This window comes from Eleginops maclovinus, chromosome 3, assembly GCF_036324505.1.
Source record: "Eleginops maclovinus isolate JMC-PN-2008 ecotype Puerto Natales chromosome 3, JC_Emac_rtc_rv5, whole genome shotgun sequence".
Taxonomy (NCBI): domain Eukaryota; kingdom Metazoa; phylum Chordata; class Actinopteri; order Perciformes; family Eleginopidae; genus Eleginops; species Eleginops maclovinus.
Genome location: NC_086351.1, coordinates 9,357,737 through 9,380,270, shown reverse-complemented (window position 1 = coordinate 9,380,270; position 22,534 = coordinate 9,357,737). Strand labels below are relative to the sequence as shown.

Sequence of the window (22,534 nt, the reverse complement as noted above, 5' to 3'; positions counted from 1 at the left end):
TTATATTCCCACTGCTTCTTGTTTTTTAGGGTTTCGTTTTAGCACCTCAGATACCTCACAAGTCATCTCACCAATTTACACCCAGAAAACACTTGTTTGTTGCAAGTTAATAGAAAATAAAACAGAAGCTTTGACACAAGTAATGCAAATAAATCCTGTGCATATATCTGAAAAAGTACACGTGTTTTGTTATTGACACACGTTCGCTGTTAATAACCACTGCCACCTCCTCCAGCTCCATAACAAGTGTGCCTCCCATGTGAAACCTGAGTGTGACTGCGGACCCCTGAAGGATCACATCCTGCCCCCAAATTCAATCTGCCCCGTCGTCCTGGTAAGATTTCTCTGCTCGCTGGTCAGCGGTCCCGTGGCTGAGTGAGGATAACCTTATTTGACATTGTAGTTTTCTGAGGATGCAATCATCAGCCTGGGGTCTCCTACTGAGCTCTGAAAGAGTGATTTTATGAGATTATTTACAAAGTGTTTCAAATCCATAAATTTCTCATTAAATATCTCTACAAGGAATATTCACTCTGTTTGGTCATTTTGACCGCTGTTACAATAGTTGCCTGATATAAAAGAAAATGTAATAAAGTGTTGTACAACAGAACACATTGCAGCTTGTCTCAATGAGGGCAACAGACAAAATATTTTTTAATGATTTCCTATTTTTGCATGTTTATTGGATTCTAACAGATAACTTATGTCATATGCTAGTCTTTTATACACAGAGCTGAAAAATGTCTGAAAATCATCATCTGATAATAAACTATACTAAGTTACTCTGCTGCCCTTTCTAAACTTTGTCTCTATTTCTCATGTTATTAGCACCACATTAAAGTTTTTGATGTAGGTTTATGGATACGTAATTTTAAGGGAATTTACTGCCCTAAAAAATACAATTATCTTTTATAGCATTCCTCACGACGGTCTAAATGCTGCGGAAAATCTTTTTTTGGCTCCCATGAAGGAATTTCAGTTAAAAAGATGCCAAATAACTCGTTCATTATTTTTATTATCTGTTATTTTATGTTGTTTATCACATCATAACAATGGAAACCATCCTTTTTGAGCCCCCAACAACCTCTCTGTTTGACTTTTGACCTCAGGAAAGGCAGTCGACGCTGAGGAAAGACTCCCGGTCCAGTCAGTCGAGCCGGGGGAAGATGCAGAGAGCCAACTCTGTCACAGTGGACGGCCAAGGACTGCAGGTTAGAATTTTCTACCCTCCCCTCTGTGTACTATTTTCATTCTTTAATTCACATTGATACAATTTATCTGCACCCTACTGCAATGCTCTAGTGCACACACATAGATAACTTAAATTTGATCAAATATTGATCTAAATCTCCTTTTAGATATTGATTTCAGTCAAAATAAGGTTGTTCTGTGGTGGGAAAGCATTTGCAGACTTGAATTCGGAACAACTTTTCAAAACGTTAAGATGGTAAATAAAGAGTTATACAAACAAGTATTTCCAGAATAATTTCGCAGCCTGGCTGTATTTTTCCCAGATCTCAACAAGACTTTCTCTTTTGATCCCTTTTTTTAGGAATTTATTTTGGAAGTAGTAGTAAAATGAGTCACAACTTCAGTAATTATACAAAATAATTAAATAATTTCACTTCAATCAGAGCAATAGGGAGCTTAACAGCTGCAAAGGGTAAAGAGAGTAAAAATTATCAAAAGCTGGTGTAATGGAAGATTTCTTTCCTAAAACAGTAAAAGCCTGTCCCACTTTTTTTCTGAAGTTCAACCTTTACCATTAACTGATGGATCTAATAAAACTTGGTTGATTTCTTGTGAACTTGCTGCTGCATTCTGCACCAGTTCGAGCCCATCAGTCTTAACACGTATTTGAAGAAAGACATTTGTTTGAAAATAGACAGACCTATATTGTTTTGACAATAACCTCTGCAGTTGGTGCTGGGAACTACGACTGGGCTCTGCAGGCGCTGCTGGGACTCAGTATTATACAGCAGAGCTCAGTCTGCGCCGATCCTCTCTAATATCTGTCAGCCAGCATGCTGCCGATGGAAACCTGCCGCTGTCTGTGGCGACTGCTCGTCTACTCATGGCTGTGAGAGAAATATGATGAATCATATCCCAGGCACATCCATCTATGCCCCTCTCTGGCTAACCAGCATAATAATCAAGATTATTATTTATAATTACAGGAAGTAATGGATCACTCTGGACTGGACAGGGAGCTCATTAATTCACCCTCGGCCTGCTGGGATAGCGGACAGGGGGAGTTAAGCGCTTAATCTGTGTCAGGGAGAGCACGGGGCGAGTTGTCGCAGACTAACTGCACGAAGAGCGATCCAAACAGGGCCGCTGGATTAGAGCTTGTTTATGTGGCGATTTGTGAGTTTGGCCTCCGGCACCGCAGGCTCTGTCTGTCCACAGCCTCTCTACCGCTCCGAGAAAACCCCCCCCCACGTGAGACAAACTGCCCTGCCAATTAGGAAGCAGTGACAAATAACTACTGAGACTGAATTGTGAATCATGATTTATCAGGTTGAGAGTATCGATTAGCTGAGAGAAAGATGGGTTGTTTTACTGTCTGCTTAAACCTGATACCTGGCATCTCGTATCATCGGCCTTCATAACTTCTGAGGAGTGATTTGCAGAAAAAGTGCAATATTATTTAGTTACCGTGAGGTTTTGCTTTCTAAATTCTATAGTTTCTTATCAACAGCAGGAAGATAATCCTTTTCCTATTTGCCATAGAGCTCTATTGTTGTCCTAAAACACAACTCTTTTAACTCTTGTTTGAGTTACATTTCTTAAAAGTGGCAGTGCTCAGCTGCTCAAGGAATGTTCTGAGCCATTTAAAAAAGGAACCTGATATTTGTGAGCTGTTTTACGGATATGTGACCTACAGAAAGATCAGGCTTTGGGCTGGGTGCCACAGACAGGGTAGGAAATGATTAACATGCGGACTAATACATTGTTGGTTTGAGCCTTTTCCTGGGATCCTTAACATCATCTGACCAAAACTCAACATAAAGGGAACATTTATGTGATTTATTTTACCTTAGAAATACATTTTTTGGGGCTTCATCATTGTTCTCCTTTTATAATTGGATATTATAATTAACACAAGATTACATTTGGACTCAGGCAAAGAATCGGTTAGCGGCCACACTTTGCCGTATCCAGGTACCACTTGTGCACCTCTGCAATGAAACAGGAAAACTGTGAAATAAAACAGATGACTGGCATTGCTTGGAAGTGCCGTATATACTCGATAAAACGTCTGAGGGAAATGGCTTGAAAGTGAATTCCTGTGAAGCATCCTGCAGTCTCCAAACACCAACGGTTTGTTTTGACATCTCCCTTTCAGATCACAACAATAGAGGGCACTCATCCTCTGCTAGTGTTTGTCAATCCAAAAAGCGGAGGGAAGCAGGGAGAGAGGTAAGTACACAATCTGTCTCAACATGCTACAAGAGGCCTCTGAAGCCGCGCTTCTCAGCCACAGAGGGAAGCGGCAGCATGGCCTCTGGCTGCCAAGTGCTTCAGGCTTACTTAGTCAAACAAAAACACAATACCACTAACCTAAAGCGCCGACCGCCTTCACCGTCGGCCCTGCACAGACACCCTCCTCACTGTCACGTCCCTGACTGGTCCCCCTTCTTTAACCCAAGGCTAATTGGGTTATTACTGAAACATATTCACTCACTACTTATTACGCCGGCCCTCATTTGTTTAAATTATGAGATCAAAATATGACTTCAGCCAGTTGATATAATGAAATTGAAATTAAAATGAATTAGTCTTTCTAATGATTTCTCCTCAAGGGGACTTTGGGTATGTCCCACCCCACTGCCCAGTCCACTGCCTTATCCTGCTTTGATTGGATGCATGCCTGTGTCGCCGCTTACTGGACAATATTTGACACCTAATCCACCTAATCACAAGTGTTATCTGTATCGTTTGAAACAAATCATTGCATTGTATCTCTGTTTGTTATCTCGATGTTTTTTAACCTCTCGGCATATTCACTCTTTTAGGATATACAGAAAGTTCCAGTATCTTCTGAACCCAAGACAAGTGTACAACCTGGCCAAGAATGGACCCATGCCAGGGTAAGTTGTATGTTCAAACGAGGAACGATCACTAAATTGTAGATTCAATTATTTTTCAACCCTGTCTTAAAACAACATATAGTGCACATATGTTAATCAAAAACTGTTTCGCTTGCTGTAATAATTCAAATGAATGTAGTGTTGTAAACGTTCCTCTTAAATACTGCGTATTCAAGGATGGTAAAAGTAACTCTTAAATTTGTGGAGTAGAATGATAGGGTAGCATGAAATCCTCAATACTTGAGTAAAGTATAAAGATGCTCAAAATGTATTAGTCTTTGAGCATCTTGAGTTAGACAAATCGTTTCTCTAACTTATTTTTTATTTCAAAATAAAAAGAAGAGAAGCAATGGACTGCAAAAAATAAGGTTTAAGTTAAAAACACAACCTTAAAATGTGAATATTATAAAGGAAAATACAATCCTGCTACCATCAATTTGTGTATTAAATGCTTTAATATAATGGGAATTGTTGTAAACATCAAGATAGAAAGAAGGAAAGACTAACAAATCCTACAGTATCTGCTAATGAACTTCTGTTTACAAACAGGCTGTTGTTGCTCACATATAATAACCAAGATCACATGCAAGAAAGACCCTATCATTACACCTTTTACTCGCTTCCCTCACACAGCACAGACACAAATGAGGTGAGTTCACACATAACAAATCCTGGAGACGCCAGCATCATGCTGTAGCGGCAGACGAGCGGTGGCTCCATATGCATAATCCCGTATGTGAAGGGAGAGCCGGTGACACAGATGAGTGATGGATAAAGAGGGGTGAAACTCTCACCATACCACATGTGATCATGCATACAGACGAGGAGCTCTCCGCAGGCTGTAGGCGCGGCCAGCGTCGGGTTTCCTATGGTTCACATCTGTGATTAGGAAAATGAATGGATCATTTACATGCAAAAGGCTCCTTCACCACTTTGGTGGCACCTAACATACAGGAATTTCTCTCTGCCGTGCCGCCACGTTGTTTGGCTTTGATTAGATCTCAGAACGGCTCATGAAAATAAATTCACAGCGGTACAGGCAGGGTGCACAAATCCCATGCCACAGATTGTGCCAACCAACGGAGCTGCAACTTCTTTGGGCTGACCTTGTGTCCACTGTTTTGTCTCTCTCCTTTTGGTGTCCCTGCGCTTTCCCTGAAACATCACCTGCAGCCCGTCTGCTGTCTGGAGATCAAACCCAGAGCTTCTCCTCAGCGCTGACAACATTCCAGATGACCTTACCCCGCTGTAACCTTGTTAACATTTAGTAAAGTGTGCTCACTGCCGCACACATTAGAGAGGTGAGCGGTCACCGTCGGACACTGCAGGCCGAAGCAGCCGCACGCACTGCTGTCAATTAGCTGCCTCACTAACGCAATTACGGCAAATTAAGTGTTTGTTTCTTGGTATTTAAATATCCCCAAAGTTGCCTTTCATGTTCGCGGCCGTCTGTTTTGCGTCTAATGTGGTTTGTGGTCCCAGTTGGAGAGTAATTGAGCGAATCATTTACCCGCCATACGAGGCTCAGAGGCTGGCTCATTCAGTTAGGGCTTTGTTATTGTGAAGGAACGGAAGAAGTTGGACTGAACATTGCCTGTCATAATCCAATTAGCCCTCGAACAGGCAGGCTAACTCACCGAATGAATAATTGTCAATGCGACATGTGTTATTTTGTGGAATTAGAGGGGGTTTGCAGTGAAGCAGTGTTCAGTGGCAGTAGGATCAAATATATCCTCCTGATCTGCAGTTTCTTTTGTTAGTGATGAGAGAAAAGCTGATCAGTTTCATTAGCCTTCAACACCTGAACAAATCTATATTTTCATCAAAATAAAGGACTCATGATCCGTCATGTCATATTTTGTTTATTTCTTAAAAGGGAATACCTAGTATCAGAACTAAGGATTTGCTAACTGTATTCAATTTGCAACAGAATCAGGAACGCCCATTGCATTCCTCAAAGTTATAAGAGTCTGTTCTTGAGGCAACATAATCATCAAACTGTGACTGAATAACTTTTAAAGAAACATTTGATTGTAGAGTTGTTCATATATAGCATATAACATCATTTACATTTTTGGTGTAATAACAATGCTTTTATAGCCATTTTTATTGAGTTATTTCCTACTATAGAGTTATTTATCAGTTATTTGCTACAATACTTTTTGGATCAAGGACTCATTCATGACTGCTGTGTGAAAGTGAGACACTTGCTGATTTTTGAAAACACAAAAATGAGGAAGTAAAATCAATGTGAATAAAACAGAAGGGTAAAGAACTTCAGCCATATACCAGTTTTAATACAATATATTTTGGGGTTTATTTTAGTACAAATTGTATAAGAACAGACCACAAAACATTTCTAGGTAGATAAATTGTCCAATAAGAATTCTAAATATACAATAACAGGATAAAGATGGAAACAAACGTAATGTCAAATCTCACTGTGTTTGTTGCAGGCTGAACTTCTTCAGAGATGTTCCTGATTTCAGAGTGCTGGCCTGCGGAGGAGACGGCACTGTGGGATGGATCCTGGACTTTATAGGTACAGAAGACACATTATACAATTTATAATATTTTACGTCATCACAACGATATTAAGAATCTACTTCCATCAATTATTTCACACAGATTACAAACTCCTTTCTACAACCTGGTAGAACTTTTAACACTCAATTTCCTTTTTTAGCTAAATGTAATGTGTTTTTATTAGTTCTCAAAGCCAGCAGCAGCTCTTGCTGTTCTGGCTGAAATTATGAAGCGTACTTTATGGTTTGTATAGAAACACTTTCATTAAGTCCAAACCTGCGTATTCAAGGGTGGTAAATGGCATGATTACGTGAGTTTGAAAACAACAACCAAGTCATCATTTGTGAAGGAAAAAAAACACCATCCCTCCTTTATTGGTTGTGGAAGACGTGTGACTTGTTCTTTCTCTGAAAAATTGCCTCAATTTTTTATCAATCAAAACAAAGAGTGGTAATAACGGCCTCCTGAAATAGACTGTACCATGCTCATATTGACTTGTAGTTTTATAAATGCGGCCGCAAAATGGATTTGGTTCTGTCTTTGCAGTGAGTTTGTTTTCTTGGTTTGGCCTTGTTTCGCTTCGTGTTGTAATATTTGTCCCGCTCCCCCAGATAAGGCCAACCTGGACAGGAACCCCCCCGTGTGTATACTTCCTCTTGGCACGGGCAACGACCTGGCAAGGTGTCTGCGATGGGGAGGAGGTACTGACAGGAAATACATCGCCTCAACTCCCCTTATTCCATTCATAGTTAGAGAGTACTATAGAGTCCCTGCATTTGTATTCTAATTATCACTAACATTGTTTCAAGAAATTCACATAGAAGATAAGTTTCAAGTCATATAAGACCGAAGAAAGCAGCATATTTTCACATTTGGGAAACTGAAATTTGAATGAACGTGATTGATTTATCAACATAGACTTTCACACTCAAGTGGCACCTAGACTGAAAAACACATTGATGCACTAGATGCATTTTTAAAGCCAATATTTGTTTTCATTACATTTAAAAACCTTTCTTTACTCTATTATAAATCAGAAACAGTCTGAGGGTAAATGAGAACATCTCGAAAATATTAGAGCTTTAAAAGTGTGTTATGAATTACATCAAAAGTTAATAATTAGTAAAAAAAAAAAAGGTTAATAATGTATTTTCTAGTTGCAGAAATTTCACTTCAAACCATCAGGAAAGTTTCACAATGTGTTCTCCACACATTTAACACACATCTTATGGTTTGTTTTCTCGAGGCTATGAGGGCGAGAGCCTCCTGAAGATAATGCGGGACATCGAGAACAGTTCGGAGTTGATGCTGGACCGCTGGAAGATCGACGTCACGCCCACAGACAAAGAGGAGCGAGGCGACCCGGTGCCTTACAGTATCGTCAACAACTACTTCTCCATCGGAGTGGTGAGTCCGACTTCAGTCAATATTCCTGACGAAGGGGAATCTTAAGTTCTATGTATATTAAAAGGTCTTGGGTTGACTGTAAAAATCATACAGCTCCATTAAAGTTCATAATTTAAATAATTTGACAAACGTCGCATTGTTCCTGCATTACAACGTTTTACAGATACACGTAATTTATGTTCCTAGATAGGATGCAGTTGATGTGTTGATTTAAAAGGCATTCAGAGGGCAAAAAGCTCCACATTAACCACAATGACCCATCATCACCTCACAAAGAGAAACATACTTGGCTGTGAGAGCAGGTTACAGTGGTGGAACCCTTTTGCACTGCTGTTGGAGGAAGCATATGGCAGCTTTTCAAGCTTTTCACACCCAACTTAATTTTGATCGCAACAAAGAGACTCAGTCGCAGAAAAGCAGAGGTGCCTGTAAACAGCTTAACCCAAATACAGAAATAAATAAGGAAGGCTGGACTGACACACTTAAAATAAGGTACTTTGTAATATTATTAAAGGTTGAGTCAAATCTTTTTTTAAACACACTTCCTGCAGGAGCAGCATAATCATTCATCCATTTTTTGTTTTGATTACAATGTGGTTAGGCCTTTATTGGGATGTGCTCAAGCCTCAACCAGCTCTGATTTGACAAACAAGCCTTGTTGTGTCTTTGCATGGTGTGACGCAGCCGTCAGCACCCCTTCTGTCCATCTCCAACATAATGACACTTATTTCACGTAGCTCATGTTAGCCATTACTGATAAATGTCAGGGGGAAATATGGTAATTGACATTTGCAGGTGGCAGAGGAGGGAGCCACTCTGTGTTGTGAGATGTGTACAGACTGTGGCAGGGACATAAGTGATGCATGGCCTTACAAATGTTAGTTGAATAACATCTCCAGCCTGGGCCTCTAATGACGATGTTGGAGGATATTAGGGGACAGGTCTTGTTAACATTGTGACAGAGGAGAACAATGGCTGGTATCTGTCTGCAGTGCTGATCCTACTCTACGGTGAGGGGAGGGAAAGTAAAAAGTGTGGAATACATCTGTGTGTGTGTATTCATTGCCCTGTATAAATATCAAACACACAAGTTACAGATTTAGTTCATTTGTTGTGACTTGATGTGGCTTCGTTTAAGGTTGCGTAAGGTGAGTCAGAGCGTGAAAAATACACAGCAAATTTAAATAGGGGATGTTCTAGCAGAGAACTGGCTTTAAAAACGACAAGTGTAAGAAAATAGACTTTTCAGAATCTGATGTTTGCATTTCTTTGCAGTACATTAAATTCAGGAATAAATTATGTCCACCCTTGTGTATTTCCATGTTAAGCAGATAATTAGTTACATGGCACAAATTGATCGATCAGGATCAGAGTCGGGTTGCAAAGGTTTGGAAAAAGAGACTGAAGATGAGTAAAGAAATGCAGAGATTTAATGAGCACTTAAAAAATGTTGTAGCTTTTAATGCATCCCCTGTCTTTCTTTTAAAAGTCATTCACGCCGTTACCTTAAGCTATAAAACCGTAAAAACCACTGCAACCTTGTGCTTTAATGGGACCGGTTAATTCATTGTTGCTGAACCAAAGAAAGCAGCTTTGGCGTGCTCGGTTCATGAAGTGATTATAAGCCATATTGTCTCTCCTCTGTTAGAGGGATTAGTGCCCAGCCGGCGTGATGATGACAAATGAAGTTGTTTGTGGGGGATTACGAAGACTTTGAGCTCTCTATGGGTTTGAGTGTGATATAATATTTTGTGACACATTTTTGCATCCATTTTTTTTACTTTCCGTTCGAATGAAAAAAACTGAAATTATAATAAAGATTACACGACAAGTCAAGCTAATAATTTCCTCAGAGATTATGCAGATGAAGAGTATATTGTTTCTGTAATGACAATGTAGAAATCAAAAGATCAGCAGCAGTGTCAACACCTTGAGTCTGAAGTCATTTAAAGAGAAGTTCCTTATGAGTTTATATTTATCCGACTGCTCTCATACCTCTCAAATAACTAGTGTCAGCAGCTGACAAACAAACTGAATTGTTCTCCAGCGCAAGTCATTCTCAGGTGATTGTTCCAAAAAAAAGGAGAACCATCTTTTTTTTTGTAAATCCCTTCGACCTAACCTACTGCCACGGCCCTTTCGGATTGAGAATTAATGGTGGCCATCCCTTTGGGAGGATGTGGAAGTGACGTGAAGTGTAATGATCTCAATCAGGGCCAGGGGTGAGAGACAGAACTAATGACTGAGCCCGCTCCACTACCATAATGCAGTCAGTCGCCTTAATGACCCTGGCGCTCCTGTCAAAGCCATTACTCTGCCCCGTAGTGAAAGGCACATCAAACCGCTGGGGCCCACTCATAATTGGACTAAACTTTGAGCTATGAGAGGACATTACACATGTCCTGTATTAATTTGGGTGCCAGATTTTTACATTGGTAATTATTTGAGGGCAGCTAGAGGGAGAGAGGGAGTGAGTGAGCGGACGATGTCCTACTGCCGCAAGGGGGTCAAGGCTTGACGGTGTGAATGTGTCCGACATGTGTTGGTGGTGGGACTCACACATTTTGTTTAGGTATTGCTGTTTGATGATGTTTTAAGATGTATAGTTGAACACAGTTTCCATTTAGTAGATATTTTGAAGCTTTTAATCAGATCACATGATCTTCATTAGCAGATTTCTTTATGAGCGCCTGAAGACCTTTCATCCCTTTTTATGATTTAGAAAGTTTAAGTTTAATTCTTCTACCTTGTAAACATTAGTTAATGCTCACCACGATCTCCATGTACTAGCTGTGCTGGAGCTCTCTATTACCTCCTATAAGCTTCATCAACAGTTTCTAAGCAAATCTTTCAGTTGCAGATTATAAGGCAACATAAAAGGCCTAAAAATGAATACTAGAGTGTTTTCAGACAAAAGCAACAATGTTTCAAACTAAATAAGTATACACATCCCCTCAATAAACTTTAGATTACACATGTAGAATTAACATAAAACATTATTGAAAGGTCTGCATCTATTAAACCACACCTTATGGAGTGGCTGAGACATTTAACCTGTTCAGTAGAAAAAACTAAAAGCTGCTCAATATTGTGTTGATTTTTTTGTAAAATAAAAAAATGTAGCTTGCCTTTTTGTTATTTTGAAAATAAAAAACATTTTTTATTAAAGTTCAATTTATATTTTATATGTATTTTGCATATCAACAATGTTTTGATCTAAAATCATATAACTTATATATATATTCAAATATCTATCTTTGTGATGTTGAGGTTTAGCTACAAGGCAGTGTTGGGCTGGTTTGTTTCAAAAGTTTTGCCACTGAAAGCACTCAAAGCTGCATGGACGACAAAGGGCTTCGTCCACTGGTAGCTGCTTGAAATCGCTGTTTGCTGTTGCAAAAGCCACAGCTCCACTTGTACAGATCTCAGATAATAGAGCCCAAACCAAAGGGGAGACAACCTCTCCCTGCTTTTGCTCTCTTTCTTGCAGCTATTGTCCTGTTTGTAAGAAAATCAAGTTACACTCTCTCAGATATATCCATCATCTCACCTTTCTGGCTCTCGTTGGAAGCGTGAGGTGAGTCTGCGGGGATCTTGAAGAATTCTTTTGGTCTTCTGCTTACAGCGTCTTGAAGAGACATCAAGCAAAGCTCCATTGATTTTTTTTTTTTCTTCTCTTTTGGCTTCTCCTAAATTTCTGTACAGAGAGCCAGCAGGGGGTCCTCCCTGTAGGTGCTGTTTCAATACTGCCACTCAAAAATGGAGTGGGTCAAAACAGATTGCTTCAGTGGAGGGGAGGGAGAGCGAGAGAGGAACCAATTCAAAAAGTTTACAGCAACTTTCTCTTACTCTTTCCTAAAATGTTTTCAGAGTTTGTCAAAGTTTGGTCTGTTTTTCATGAAGGCCTTGGCAGCATTTTCCTTCTCACTCTTAGAAGTGTAAATTAAAGAAAGTGTCTGCGTCCCTTTGTACTTCATTACGTGACACTTCCCAATCTGTTGACAAAAGTTCTCTCCATACTTTATGACATAATTGATCTCAAAGATATTTAGTTTTCATGTACACTACTTCTTTACATTGAACAGCTTGTATGAATGTTATGTTTAATTATACAATATACTAAGTTACTACTCAGGCAGAAGTTCAATATGCAGGTTCATACAATAGAAAAAGTCAAAGCAGAATCATAATCAGCTTTCTAAAAATATAAATGATTACAAAATTAAACATTTGAATGCTAAACTAATACTTCATATCTGGTATGTCATCTTGTAACAACAAGTGGAGATAAAATGATAATATCTGATCACTTGATATTTATAACTCCACTCATGATCTGATGCATTTTGATTTTAAATTTCACTATTGTAGATAGACATCTAAATTAACACTTTGCACAAAGTTGTCTAGTTTCTGATCGTCTTTTAAGACCAACTTGTTCTGGGTAAATTAAGAATAAAGATTTCCCTCCCAAATGTGGCTTCTGAGGCAGCAGAAAATGACAGATTTTAACAACACAAAACACATGCCGGATAAAATGCACAGAAAAAAGTCTCTTCTAGAGAACTACATCATATAGGTTTACTCTAAATAAACTATTATTGTGTAAGTTCACACTTAAAAGCTAGATAACAGTCTTACCAGACTGAGATGGTGTTAACACTCTGGTGGAGCGTCTCTCAGTCACACCATCCTAACATATGTAACATGAACAGTCACACCAAGAACTCCAATGAGGCTCCACTCTGAGCCCCGGGTCACAGAGAGAGAGACTGGGGGCGGGGGGATTTGGTAAAGGGTGAGAGGGAGGTCGAGAGTGACATGAAGAGAGAGGAGAGGAGGTGGAGGAAGGGAGAGAGAAAACAACTTGGTTGCCGTGGTGGTGGCAGCATCCTGTAGGTTAGCTGGGAGCTGTGATTACTCCCAATGTGTGTTTAATTAATTAGCTTGTGTGGAGACAGCGTGCTGTTCATCAGAGTTTCTGTCAATACCTCTCCATCCCAGTTCAACCCCACTGCCACCTCCTGCACACAGCATATTCCATCATATAAAAACATACATAAGGAACGCCAAGGTGTAACTGGCTGTTTAAAAAGTTGGTTAATGAGGAAGAAGTTGCCTAGGATATAAAGGCAAATGGTTACACTTCTGCTGTGGCTGTCAAGTAGTTCCCATGTGAGCTTTTCTTTGAATGCCAGCAGGATATACTTTAGTCACAGAATCATTAAACATCTTAAATGTAAAAGGATGTATGATATTTTGATTAAGGAGGCGCAAACTGCAGGCTTTAAGTTTGAGGAGATAAAAATCACCTGAAACAAACTCAGTATTGTTTGCAGACGCTGAACTGAAGGTTTTCTTTCTTTCTTTCTTTCTTTCTTTCTTTCTTTCTTTCTTTCTTTCTTTCTTTCAGGATGCCTCAATTGCACATCGTTTCCACGTCATGAGGGAAAAGCATCCAGAGAAATTCAACAGCAGGTAAGTGTGTGACTGTCTGTTTATTTGAAATGTTTTTGGGTCAATATAGAAAATCTAATATATTATCCAAGTGGTTCCAAACTGTTCTATCCTCATAAACCATAAAATACTGCTATAGGGGTTTAGACTACTAATGCTATGTGTAGCAGCCTGAATATCAGGCTAATACAACGGCTGCAGTTGTTTCCAACTCAAATCTTTGTCTTTCTTTCCTTCTTTCTTTCTTTCACTTTCTTCTTTATTTTTCGGAAGCTGGAAATGTTTTTACACACATGCACACTGCAAATGATCCCTGAAATGATCTTAACATTTAAATGGGCGTTGCATATTCCTTTCAATGGTAACCATTTTTAATCATATTTTGCATTTTGTTTCATTAATTTGGTACATTATATATCCGATTTATCAAAATACCACATAAAATTACTCGTTGTGAAATATGGAGTATGCCAACACTCATATTATCCATCTCAGTAATTGTATACTGTGGGAGTTTAAAACGTATTATTTTAAACTCCCACAATGAAAGAATGACTGAACAAATTACTGTTATCTACAGTACATGTGGTTTCTAATGAGTCCAGGCTGTATTTTTCTGGCCATATACAGCTTTTAACTCCATTTGAATTGAAGGAGCACCTTTCAGTCCTTTCTCATGAGTTTGTATACTGAGGTCATTTGAAACATTTTTGGTCCCTTCAGAATCAAAGCCCTTGCAACTGATGCTAGCACTGGTTCTGGCCTAGAATGACAAAACCATTTTTTTGAGGAAATATTTCTTGAACCCCAATGACCACAACCAAAATAAGTCTCACTTTACTTTTAAAGAAATATAAACAGAGAATGTCAAACTACTCCAAGTCTAAACAAACCAACAGTGTATTTGCAGATCTGATCTGGAGCTCAGCATGACGAATGCACCGGCTTCATATTTAGCATTAGTGATTACCTCGAGAAGATGCGTTCACCTTCGTGAGTAGAACAAATGTGGCATCTATGTTTCCATCAATATTTAAAGTCTCCCATACGTCTCCACTAGCGCCAGGGAGTAATTGCAGGCCTAATTGAATTTGCTTGGCTAGTTTGACATCATGGATCAGTCAGACTGATGACATGCAGCCTCCTAATAATCCCATTTGTACTAATTATCATATTTTACCCTGGTACAACATTTAGCCAACCATCCCTCTGCTGCTTGTTGCTTGAACATGAGGGAGAAAGATTTCAAAAGGAAAATAATGTTTATAGATAAAGTTGTTGACTCTAATCTTTGATGAAACAGAAAGAGTGTTGGGTAATCCACTGTCGGCACATCCCTCATATACGCTGGTACACATTTTCCTGTTTCAACATTGTTTGTCACACTCACCTTTAGTCACTTTGTAGATCTTCATGCAGGACACACACAGCTCTGTTGTTTCACACCATTGTAAGCCTTGTGAAAAATGATTTAGATATTTTAAGAAAATGATTCTGTCTGTTATTTGAATCCAATTAATAATTCAGTAGGGGGAATGGGTTTAGGATCTCTCTATTACACACTATCCTTGCCAATTCAATAATGCATGATTATAGTTTTTCAAGGTAGCATAGATTTTGTTGAATTTGTCCAAAGGGCTCGAGTCCATTGGAAGTGTATCGCAACTTATCACAGAGTCATTTTCCTGCAGCCTGAAGCGGTTTCTCAGGAACCTCAGTGTCAAAAGAGGCTGCCTTTCTCTGCTACAATATTTCATATCACTTTTATAAGCAATACGTATGTTTTTGTCAAGAATATATGAAAGGATGGATATTTTTGATTACTGCACCCTGAAACTCATTAAATACATGCACTGAAAGATGTTAAATTCAAATAAAGAGATAATAATTACACATGAATAAAGATGTAGATAGAGACTATTACTAATAAACCTTCTTGCACAAGCACAAAACGCTTATTTTTCAGTATATTATTCTTAACATAAATGATGATTAAGTTGTGTTTGTTTTTATCTGATTAAGCTAAACCTTTTGGATGAATAATATACTGTTCCTCAGGCTGGAGTATCATTTAACATCAATTAAAAGTATTTAATGAAAGTGTTTGGAATCTTTCACAGCTCTAGAGATTTGCCTGACTTTCTGCATCGTACTATTATTTTAACCCTTGTGTTGTCTTCCTATCAACTTTTATCCTCCCAGTTTGACTATATAAACAGACAGTATAAATGAATCAGGGAACTTTATTCCTCCTGACTATCACAGGTTTAACTTTTTTTAACTTTTACTTTTTTTAATTGATGGTAAAAAGATGTCATTTACAAAAAATCCAGCCTAATGATTGAGTTAAGAAAGGAACAGATGTTAAAGGATTTTACAACATTAACCACAGATTCTATGAATTTGATTAATACCCAAATCTAAATATCATTATTCTTTTCTAGTCAAAAAACGAAGTATACGAGCTAACATAATATTTACCCCAACATAAAAACATTTTGGTAAGGATCAAATCGGACCCGAGGACAACAGGAAGGTTAAACATGTCGGTTGTACAGAATTCTGAAAATGAGAAGATCTCTTTCCTATAGTGTTCATTGTGCAACAAAATGTATTTTGGAACCGCACTGTTGATAGAAAAATGTGTGAATGTACTGTATATATCTAAACACAATATTATCTGACAGCAGTAAAAAGCATTGTACTCCCCCCCCCCCCCCCCCCCCCCCCCCCCCCCCAACCCAACCAGATCTACAGTATACATCTCCTCCCTGGTTTGACCTTAAAGAAACTGCATACAAATTAACAAGCTTTAATTACCAACCAAACAACATCATGTAGCTTCTGTTAATCTTAAAATGAGGGGATTTTGTTGATGAAATGCAGGGGTCATACACTAGCTGTTCCCTTCATTCCTCTTGTTCTATCCATCTTCTGTATTTGCACCTTGGGGTGATTACCAGGGCGAAGGTGTGAAGATTTGACACTCGGCAGATAGATTCATTTACTGCCACTGCCGGACCTGGAGGTGATAATGAGGTTGAGGATTAAAAGCAGACAATCAGTCGGCCCGTGACGAGGGCTGCGCCACCTCCTCCCCCTCTGCCACTCCTCCACCGCCTTGTTAAAATATACTACTCCGTTTTTTCCCTCCGTTTTTTGCTGATCTCCAATGTAATTACACACTAATCTCTGACTCTAAGGGAAAGGGATAGATGGTGAGAGAAAGGAGGAGAGTGAGGTGGAGGAAGAGAAGAGAGGTTTAGAAAATTACAAACTCTGTTTTTTATACGGTTTGTTTATACTTTATGTCTTTATTTGCCCTTTGAGTTGCAGATTAGTAGATTTGAGCCGCTGACTAGATTCCTTTCTTTCATCTTAAGCAATTCTCAGTTTTGACATACAGTACATGACTGTAGCACAGACTGACCCCCCAACTCAAAGCTTTACGGGACATTTAATCAACAGCGTTTTATCCACTATAGGCGACCTCAATAGTAACAGAATAACGGAAACAAAAGACTCTGAAGTTGCAAAACTTTAGTTCCTATAACTTCTAAAAAATTGAATAATTTTCCTCCATGCGTTACTCCTGAACCATGAGGCATAAAATACTTGTTTTTCTTTTGGATTGTTGCCTGGTTAAAGATTTATCTTTAAGTAAAGGCTATGCCCATTTTTGTCAAAAGGTGGCTAAAATGTCCGCATGTTGCTTCCATGGTTGTATTCATTTTGCATCAAATGAAGGCCCAGGATCTAAATGGTTTTGGTGACATGTTACCCCGGGCCAAATTTCCGGCTGTGGATCTTTGTTGCGTTTCTCAAACTCTACCTATACAAGGTAATAAATCTTATAGGGAAATTGTTGTGGTTATAAAAAGATAAACTCAAGATGAGGATTGGAATCATCCAATATGGATAAATACCAAAGGGAACTTGGGCTCATACGAATAGACATTAGTCTGTATCACTTGTAGCACATATTCTTATACAAAGCCTTCAAATTCCTGCTTAAATAACACAACAATTAAACAGGTAAACATGTAATTTGCTTTAGATATGAAAGTTATTCATACATTTGTCTTCATTCTAAACAGGCACATTGAAATCCTGTCTCGTGACCACCTGTACAAATGCTGTTGAGATGATACAAAATGAGGTCTGAGGGCAAACATCTGATTTGGAACGTTTTAGTTGCAGTGTGAAAGCTGGTGAGGCTTCACCTGCAATGTTTGTTTATATTCTTTGGAATCAATCATGGCGCCTTGATGTTCCCATGATATTTGCCCTGCATACCCAGATCTATTTTTGTTCCCGATACATCTAACACCGTCACGGCGCTCCTCCAGAGCCGCTCTGCCCCCGTGCGCCCACAGTGTCTCGCTGTGCTGTGTAACCATCCTGAGTTAACCTTTCCTGAAGGCACAGGGAAGCCCAGGCATGGAGCAGTCTTTAGCATAATGAGTATGTTCATCAAAGACTGCGATGTGCTGGATGGGGCCGCCGGAATCACCAACACACGCACCCATCAACACACCTAATGCTAATGTAGTGGAGGCATGTAGGTGTGTGCGTGCTTCCTGCTGAGCTGGGAACAGGGCCACAGGTGATGGCGCTTTAAATTACATGTGCACACACTCATTTACACACAGACACACACACACACACACATATATAGTGGACCTCAGTAGCAGCCGCCCTTGGACCTCATTTGAGGATGAAATCGTTTATGTGACCAAAGTGTCATCTATAATTAATGACCACTTGTGTGTAATTTAGAGGGATCTCACCTGTGGCCCTGTCCCCAGCTCAGTGGGAACACACACACACACACACACACGCACACGCACATGCACGCACAGGCACTGAAATGAACTTGCAAATATGGTAGTAAGAGTGCTGATTTAAAAACTAACTGATATCACAAATGTACCCTAATAATGATAAACTAAACATAGATTTTTTAAAAAGGGGTTAAAAAATGAATTTTAGTAGCTGTCACCCAACCCTAACATCTACATCTCTGCATTATATGATCTGTGAAAGGATATGTTCAAGTCCAACCAGTTTGAGTCCTACTGACCTTATATTGTGTTATTTGTCTGAACTTTGAACAAATTTGTGACCAACAAAAAGTTCCAACAGGCAAAAAATACGTAAAAAGGATAGTGGTAAATGTAAAAAGCTTAAGGTATGTCATTATCCACAAAAGATGGTTTTCATAGGCATTAATGGACATAACTTATTAATCTATATCACTCGTAACACATTCGGAAACAAAACCTTCATATTTCTGGTAAAAAACAAAGGCCTTTTACTTGGATACTAGTCAAAACTAGCAGAACAAATACTGAACATGAAATACCTTTTATGATATTCATAGCCATATCTCCATTTTAAAGATTCAAGATTCAAGAAGCTTTATTTATCCCGAGGGAAATTGAGGTGCAACAGTTCAATACAAAGAAGGAAGGAGAAATATACACTCAATATAACTAAACTACTAAATATACACTAAATATACATCAAATATTACTAAATATAAACTAAAATAACTAAGTGTAAGCTAAGTATAACTAAATATAAACTAAATGTATCAACAATAAGAGCAGCTTTGCAAATATGAAATAGTGAAATAGTTACAGTAACTATGTAGGTATATACAATATACAACAATACGTATAGTGCAAAGGGCAGTACAGTAATAAGATAACTAATAAAACTAAGCTGAATACTAAATACTAAATAAAGTGACATGTGAATAAAGTGACATGTGAAAGTAAAGTGAAATGACAGCATTGCGATGAAATAAAGTGTTACTGAGTCTCCAATGTTCCTCTAACGACCTGAGGTGGATGAGTTAAAGAGTCTGATGGCCACAGGAAGAAAGGACTTCCTGTGGCGTTCTGTGGTACACCGGGGTGGAATGAGTCTATTGCTGAAGGTGCTTCTGTATGAGGTCAGCACCTGGTGGAGAGGGTGAGCGTTGTTGTCCATGATACTACGCAGCTTGCGCAGCATCCCCCTCTCAGACACCACCAGCAAAGAGTCCAGCTGGACCCCCAGGACGGAGCCAGCCTTCCTGACGATCCTGCTGATCTTGTTGGCGTCTGCTGACCTCAACCTGCTTCCCCAGCACGCAACACCAAAGAAGATGGCACTGGCTACCACCGACTGGTAGAACATCTTCAGCATGGTGTTACAGACGTTGAAGGACCGGAGCCTCCGCAGGAAGTAGAGTCGGCTCTGGCCTTTCTTATACACAGCCTCAGTGTCAGCCCAGTCCAGTTTTGTTGTCCAGGTGAACACCCAGGTATTTGTAGTCCTGAACAATGTCGGCAATCACCCCCTTGATGGAAATGGGTGTGGGGGTAGATTTCCTCCTGCGGAAATCCACCACCAACTCCTTTGTCTTGGCGGTGTTGAGCTGCAGGTGGTTGAGCTCACACCACTCAACGAAGGAGTCCACGACGCCCCTGTACTCCTCATCATTTCCCTCGCTGACACAACCAACAACTGCAGAATCGTCTGAAAACTTCTGCAGATGGCAGGACTCCGAGTGGAACTGAAAGTCTGAGGTGTACAGGGTGAACAGGAAGGGAGACAGAACGGTTCCCTGTGGAGCCCCTGTGCTGCTGACCACAGTGTCAGACACACAGTCCTGCAGTCTGACAAACTGTGGTCGACCCGTCAAATAGTCCGTGATCCAGGAAACCAGGGAGGAGTCCACCTGCATCGCCGTCAGCTTACTCCCCAGCAGGTCAGGCCAAATGGTGTTGAACGCACTGGAGAAGTCGAAGAACATGATTCTCACAGTGCTACCGGGTCTGTCCAAGTGGGCGTAGGCACGGTGAAGCAGGAAGATTATGGCGTCTTCCACTCCTAGCTTCGGCTGGTAGGCAAACTGCAGAGGGTCCAGCGATGAACTAACCAGGGGCCGAAGAAGTGACAGGACCAGCCTCTCCAGGGACTTCATCAGTTGGGACGTCAGCGCCACCGGTCTGTAGTCGTTGGAGGTGCTGGGACGCGCCTTCTTCGGTACCGGAACCAGGCAGGAAGTTTTCCACAGCACAGGGACCCTCTCCAGACTCAGACTCAGGTTAAAGATGTACTGCAGGACTCCACTCAGCTGGGCAGCACATGTTTTGAGGACCCTCGGGCTGACGCCGTCGGGACCTGCAGCCTTGCCTGGGCGGAGCCTGCACAGTACATTCCTCACCTGCTCTGCTGTGAAGGTCGGTGTGCCATGTGTGGGGGCAAAAAGAGTCTGTGTTGTGTTGATGTTGATGGGGGAGGGGTGAGGTAATGGTAATGGTGGGCGAGAAAGAGCAGGTACGGTGTAGCTGTGGAGGGACGGTGTGGGAGGGAGGAAAGTTGGTTTTTTTTAACCACATTTACCCTTATTCTTTGTGAAATGATTTTGTGGCTGCCTGTAATGTCCTAGAACTTTTGTCAAAAGGAACATTTGATGTCATCTGTTGCTTTGATTGAAATGTGGACAGAAGTTGGAAGCATGTCAATGATTTAGAATACAGGCTTCTTTCAGTCTCTAAATATGATTTTCATAAGGTTTTTTTCCCCCCTTTATTAGTACCTCCTAATATAGACAGAAAATGATGAGAGAGAGATGACAACATGAAGCAAACGTGCTGCTGAGGTGCTTTAATACTTCAAGTCTTTAGGGTTAACTCCTGAAAACTAATGAAGAACAATCAGTTGCACTCTCCTCGTGGAACAAACTTAAACAAAGTGTCCCCCCCTGCAGATGTGTTGCTGAAGGTGTCAGACATTAGATAAACACAATGCTATAAGACCACGAGCTTCGTAAACAATATGAAGTCATTAATTAGCAGCATGGCGTTGTTGCGTTCGTTTCAGGTGTCTTAACAGTTCCCGACAGTATAACAAATCACATTTTCTTTCATTTCAACTTTTATATTATGGTTATGCTCAGCGTTCAGCAGCCTGATAACAGCGTTTGCATGTTAAGATCAATTACAGGAATAGCTTTAAAATGAAAGAGCAGGAATGTCTGGCAATGAATCACAATTAGAAATCCTTTATTTGTCCCACAACGGGGAAATGTACATGATGAACAGCAGCTATTGCTGATAAAGAAAGACAAAATGGCTTAGTATGCACACATTATAAATAACATAAGTAAAAGACAAAATACTTTATTTACAAAGCCCTTTTAGAAACAGCCACAGCTGAAACAAAGTGCTGCACATGGATGAAAACAGGTAGCACAAGACACGAAACACAAAAACAATATCAAAACAACAATAACAATATCAAAACAACAAGACCAATGAAACAACAACAGAAACAGAGTCTGGGTTAAAAGCCAAGGAATAGCAATGGGTTTTAAGACGAGTTTTAAAAATGGGCAGTGAAGGGGCTTGTCTAATGTGCGATGGGAGGTCATTCCACAGTTTAGGACCGGCAGCGGAAAAGGCTCTATCCCCTCTGAGCTTCCGTTTACGCCTCGGTTACACATGAGTAAAATTAGACTCCTGATTTATTTATTGTACAGTAACGTTAAAGCCTTTAAACATTATGCTGATTCTTCCTTATGACTGCATATGTCACCAACTGCCTGCTAATGACACAATCCAGCTCTTTTTGTACTAAAATACATTCAAAGATAAAGTATATCAAGCTATCAGTTCATTTCTACGTGGTTCAAGCTGCTCAGTTCTTTAGTTTCTAAAGATGTTGGATGTGTGATACCCGTATCAGCCGTTTTGGTATATAAGAAGCTCCTATGAATCATTGCAGTGCAACAGAAAGAAATACATTTTTCAAACTGCTTGCTGCATCTCTGAAGGCAAGGCGATGCAACTCGGGTCATTTCTCAAACTGCCAGTCGGAGTCGGAGCGCTCTAGGCGGTGTCATGTTAAACAAAACAGTGCATTGATGCAATGCACAAAGAGTTGGTTATGTCAATGCGATATTTATCACCTCTGATCAAGAAGAAATTAGTGTGAAGATAAGGTCGTAGATCATTGTGGGTTAGATTAAGTGTCAGAGGGGAAATAAATCAATG

General features: G+C 39.9%; 1 protein-coding gene across 3 annotated transcripts in view; it reads left to right on the top strand.

Annotated features, from left to right (window-relative positions):
- dgkb (diacylglycerol kinase, beta) overlaps positions 1 to 22,534 on the top strand; it is a 68,733-nt gene that overhangs the window by 32,693 nt on the left and 13,506 nt on the right. For all 3 annotated transcript variants that reach the window (XM_063880410.1, XM_063880408.1, XM_063880409.1), the window contains exons 15-22: positions 236 to 334; positions 1,110 to 1,211; positions 3,350 to 3,423; positions 4,020 to 4,094; positions 6,551 to 6,636; positions 7,232 to 7,321; positions 7,867 to 8,027; positions 13,441 to 13,505. In XM_063880410.1, coding sequence (XP_063736480.1) covers positions 236 to 334; positions 1,110 to 1,211; positions 3,350 to 3,423; positions 4,020 to 4,094; positions 6,551 to 6,636; positions 7,232 to 7,321; positions 7,867 to 8,027; positions 13,441 to 13,505 — 752 coding nt within the window. The remainder of the gene's footprint in view (positions 1 to 235; positions 335 to 1,109; positions 1,212 to 3,349; positions 3,424 to 4,019; positions 4,095 to 6,550; positions 6,637 to 7,231; positions 7,322 to 7,866; positions 8,028 to 13,440; positions 13,506 to 22,534) is intronic.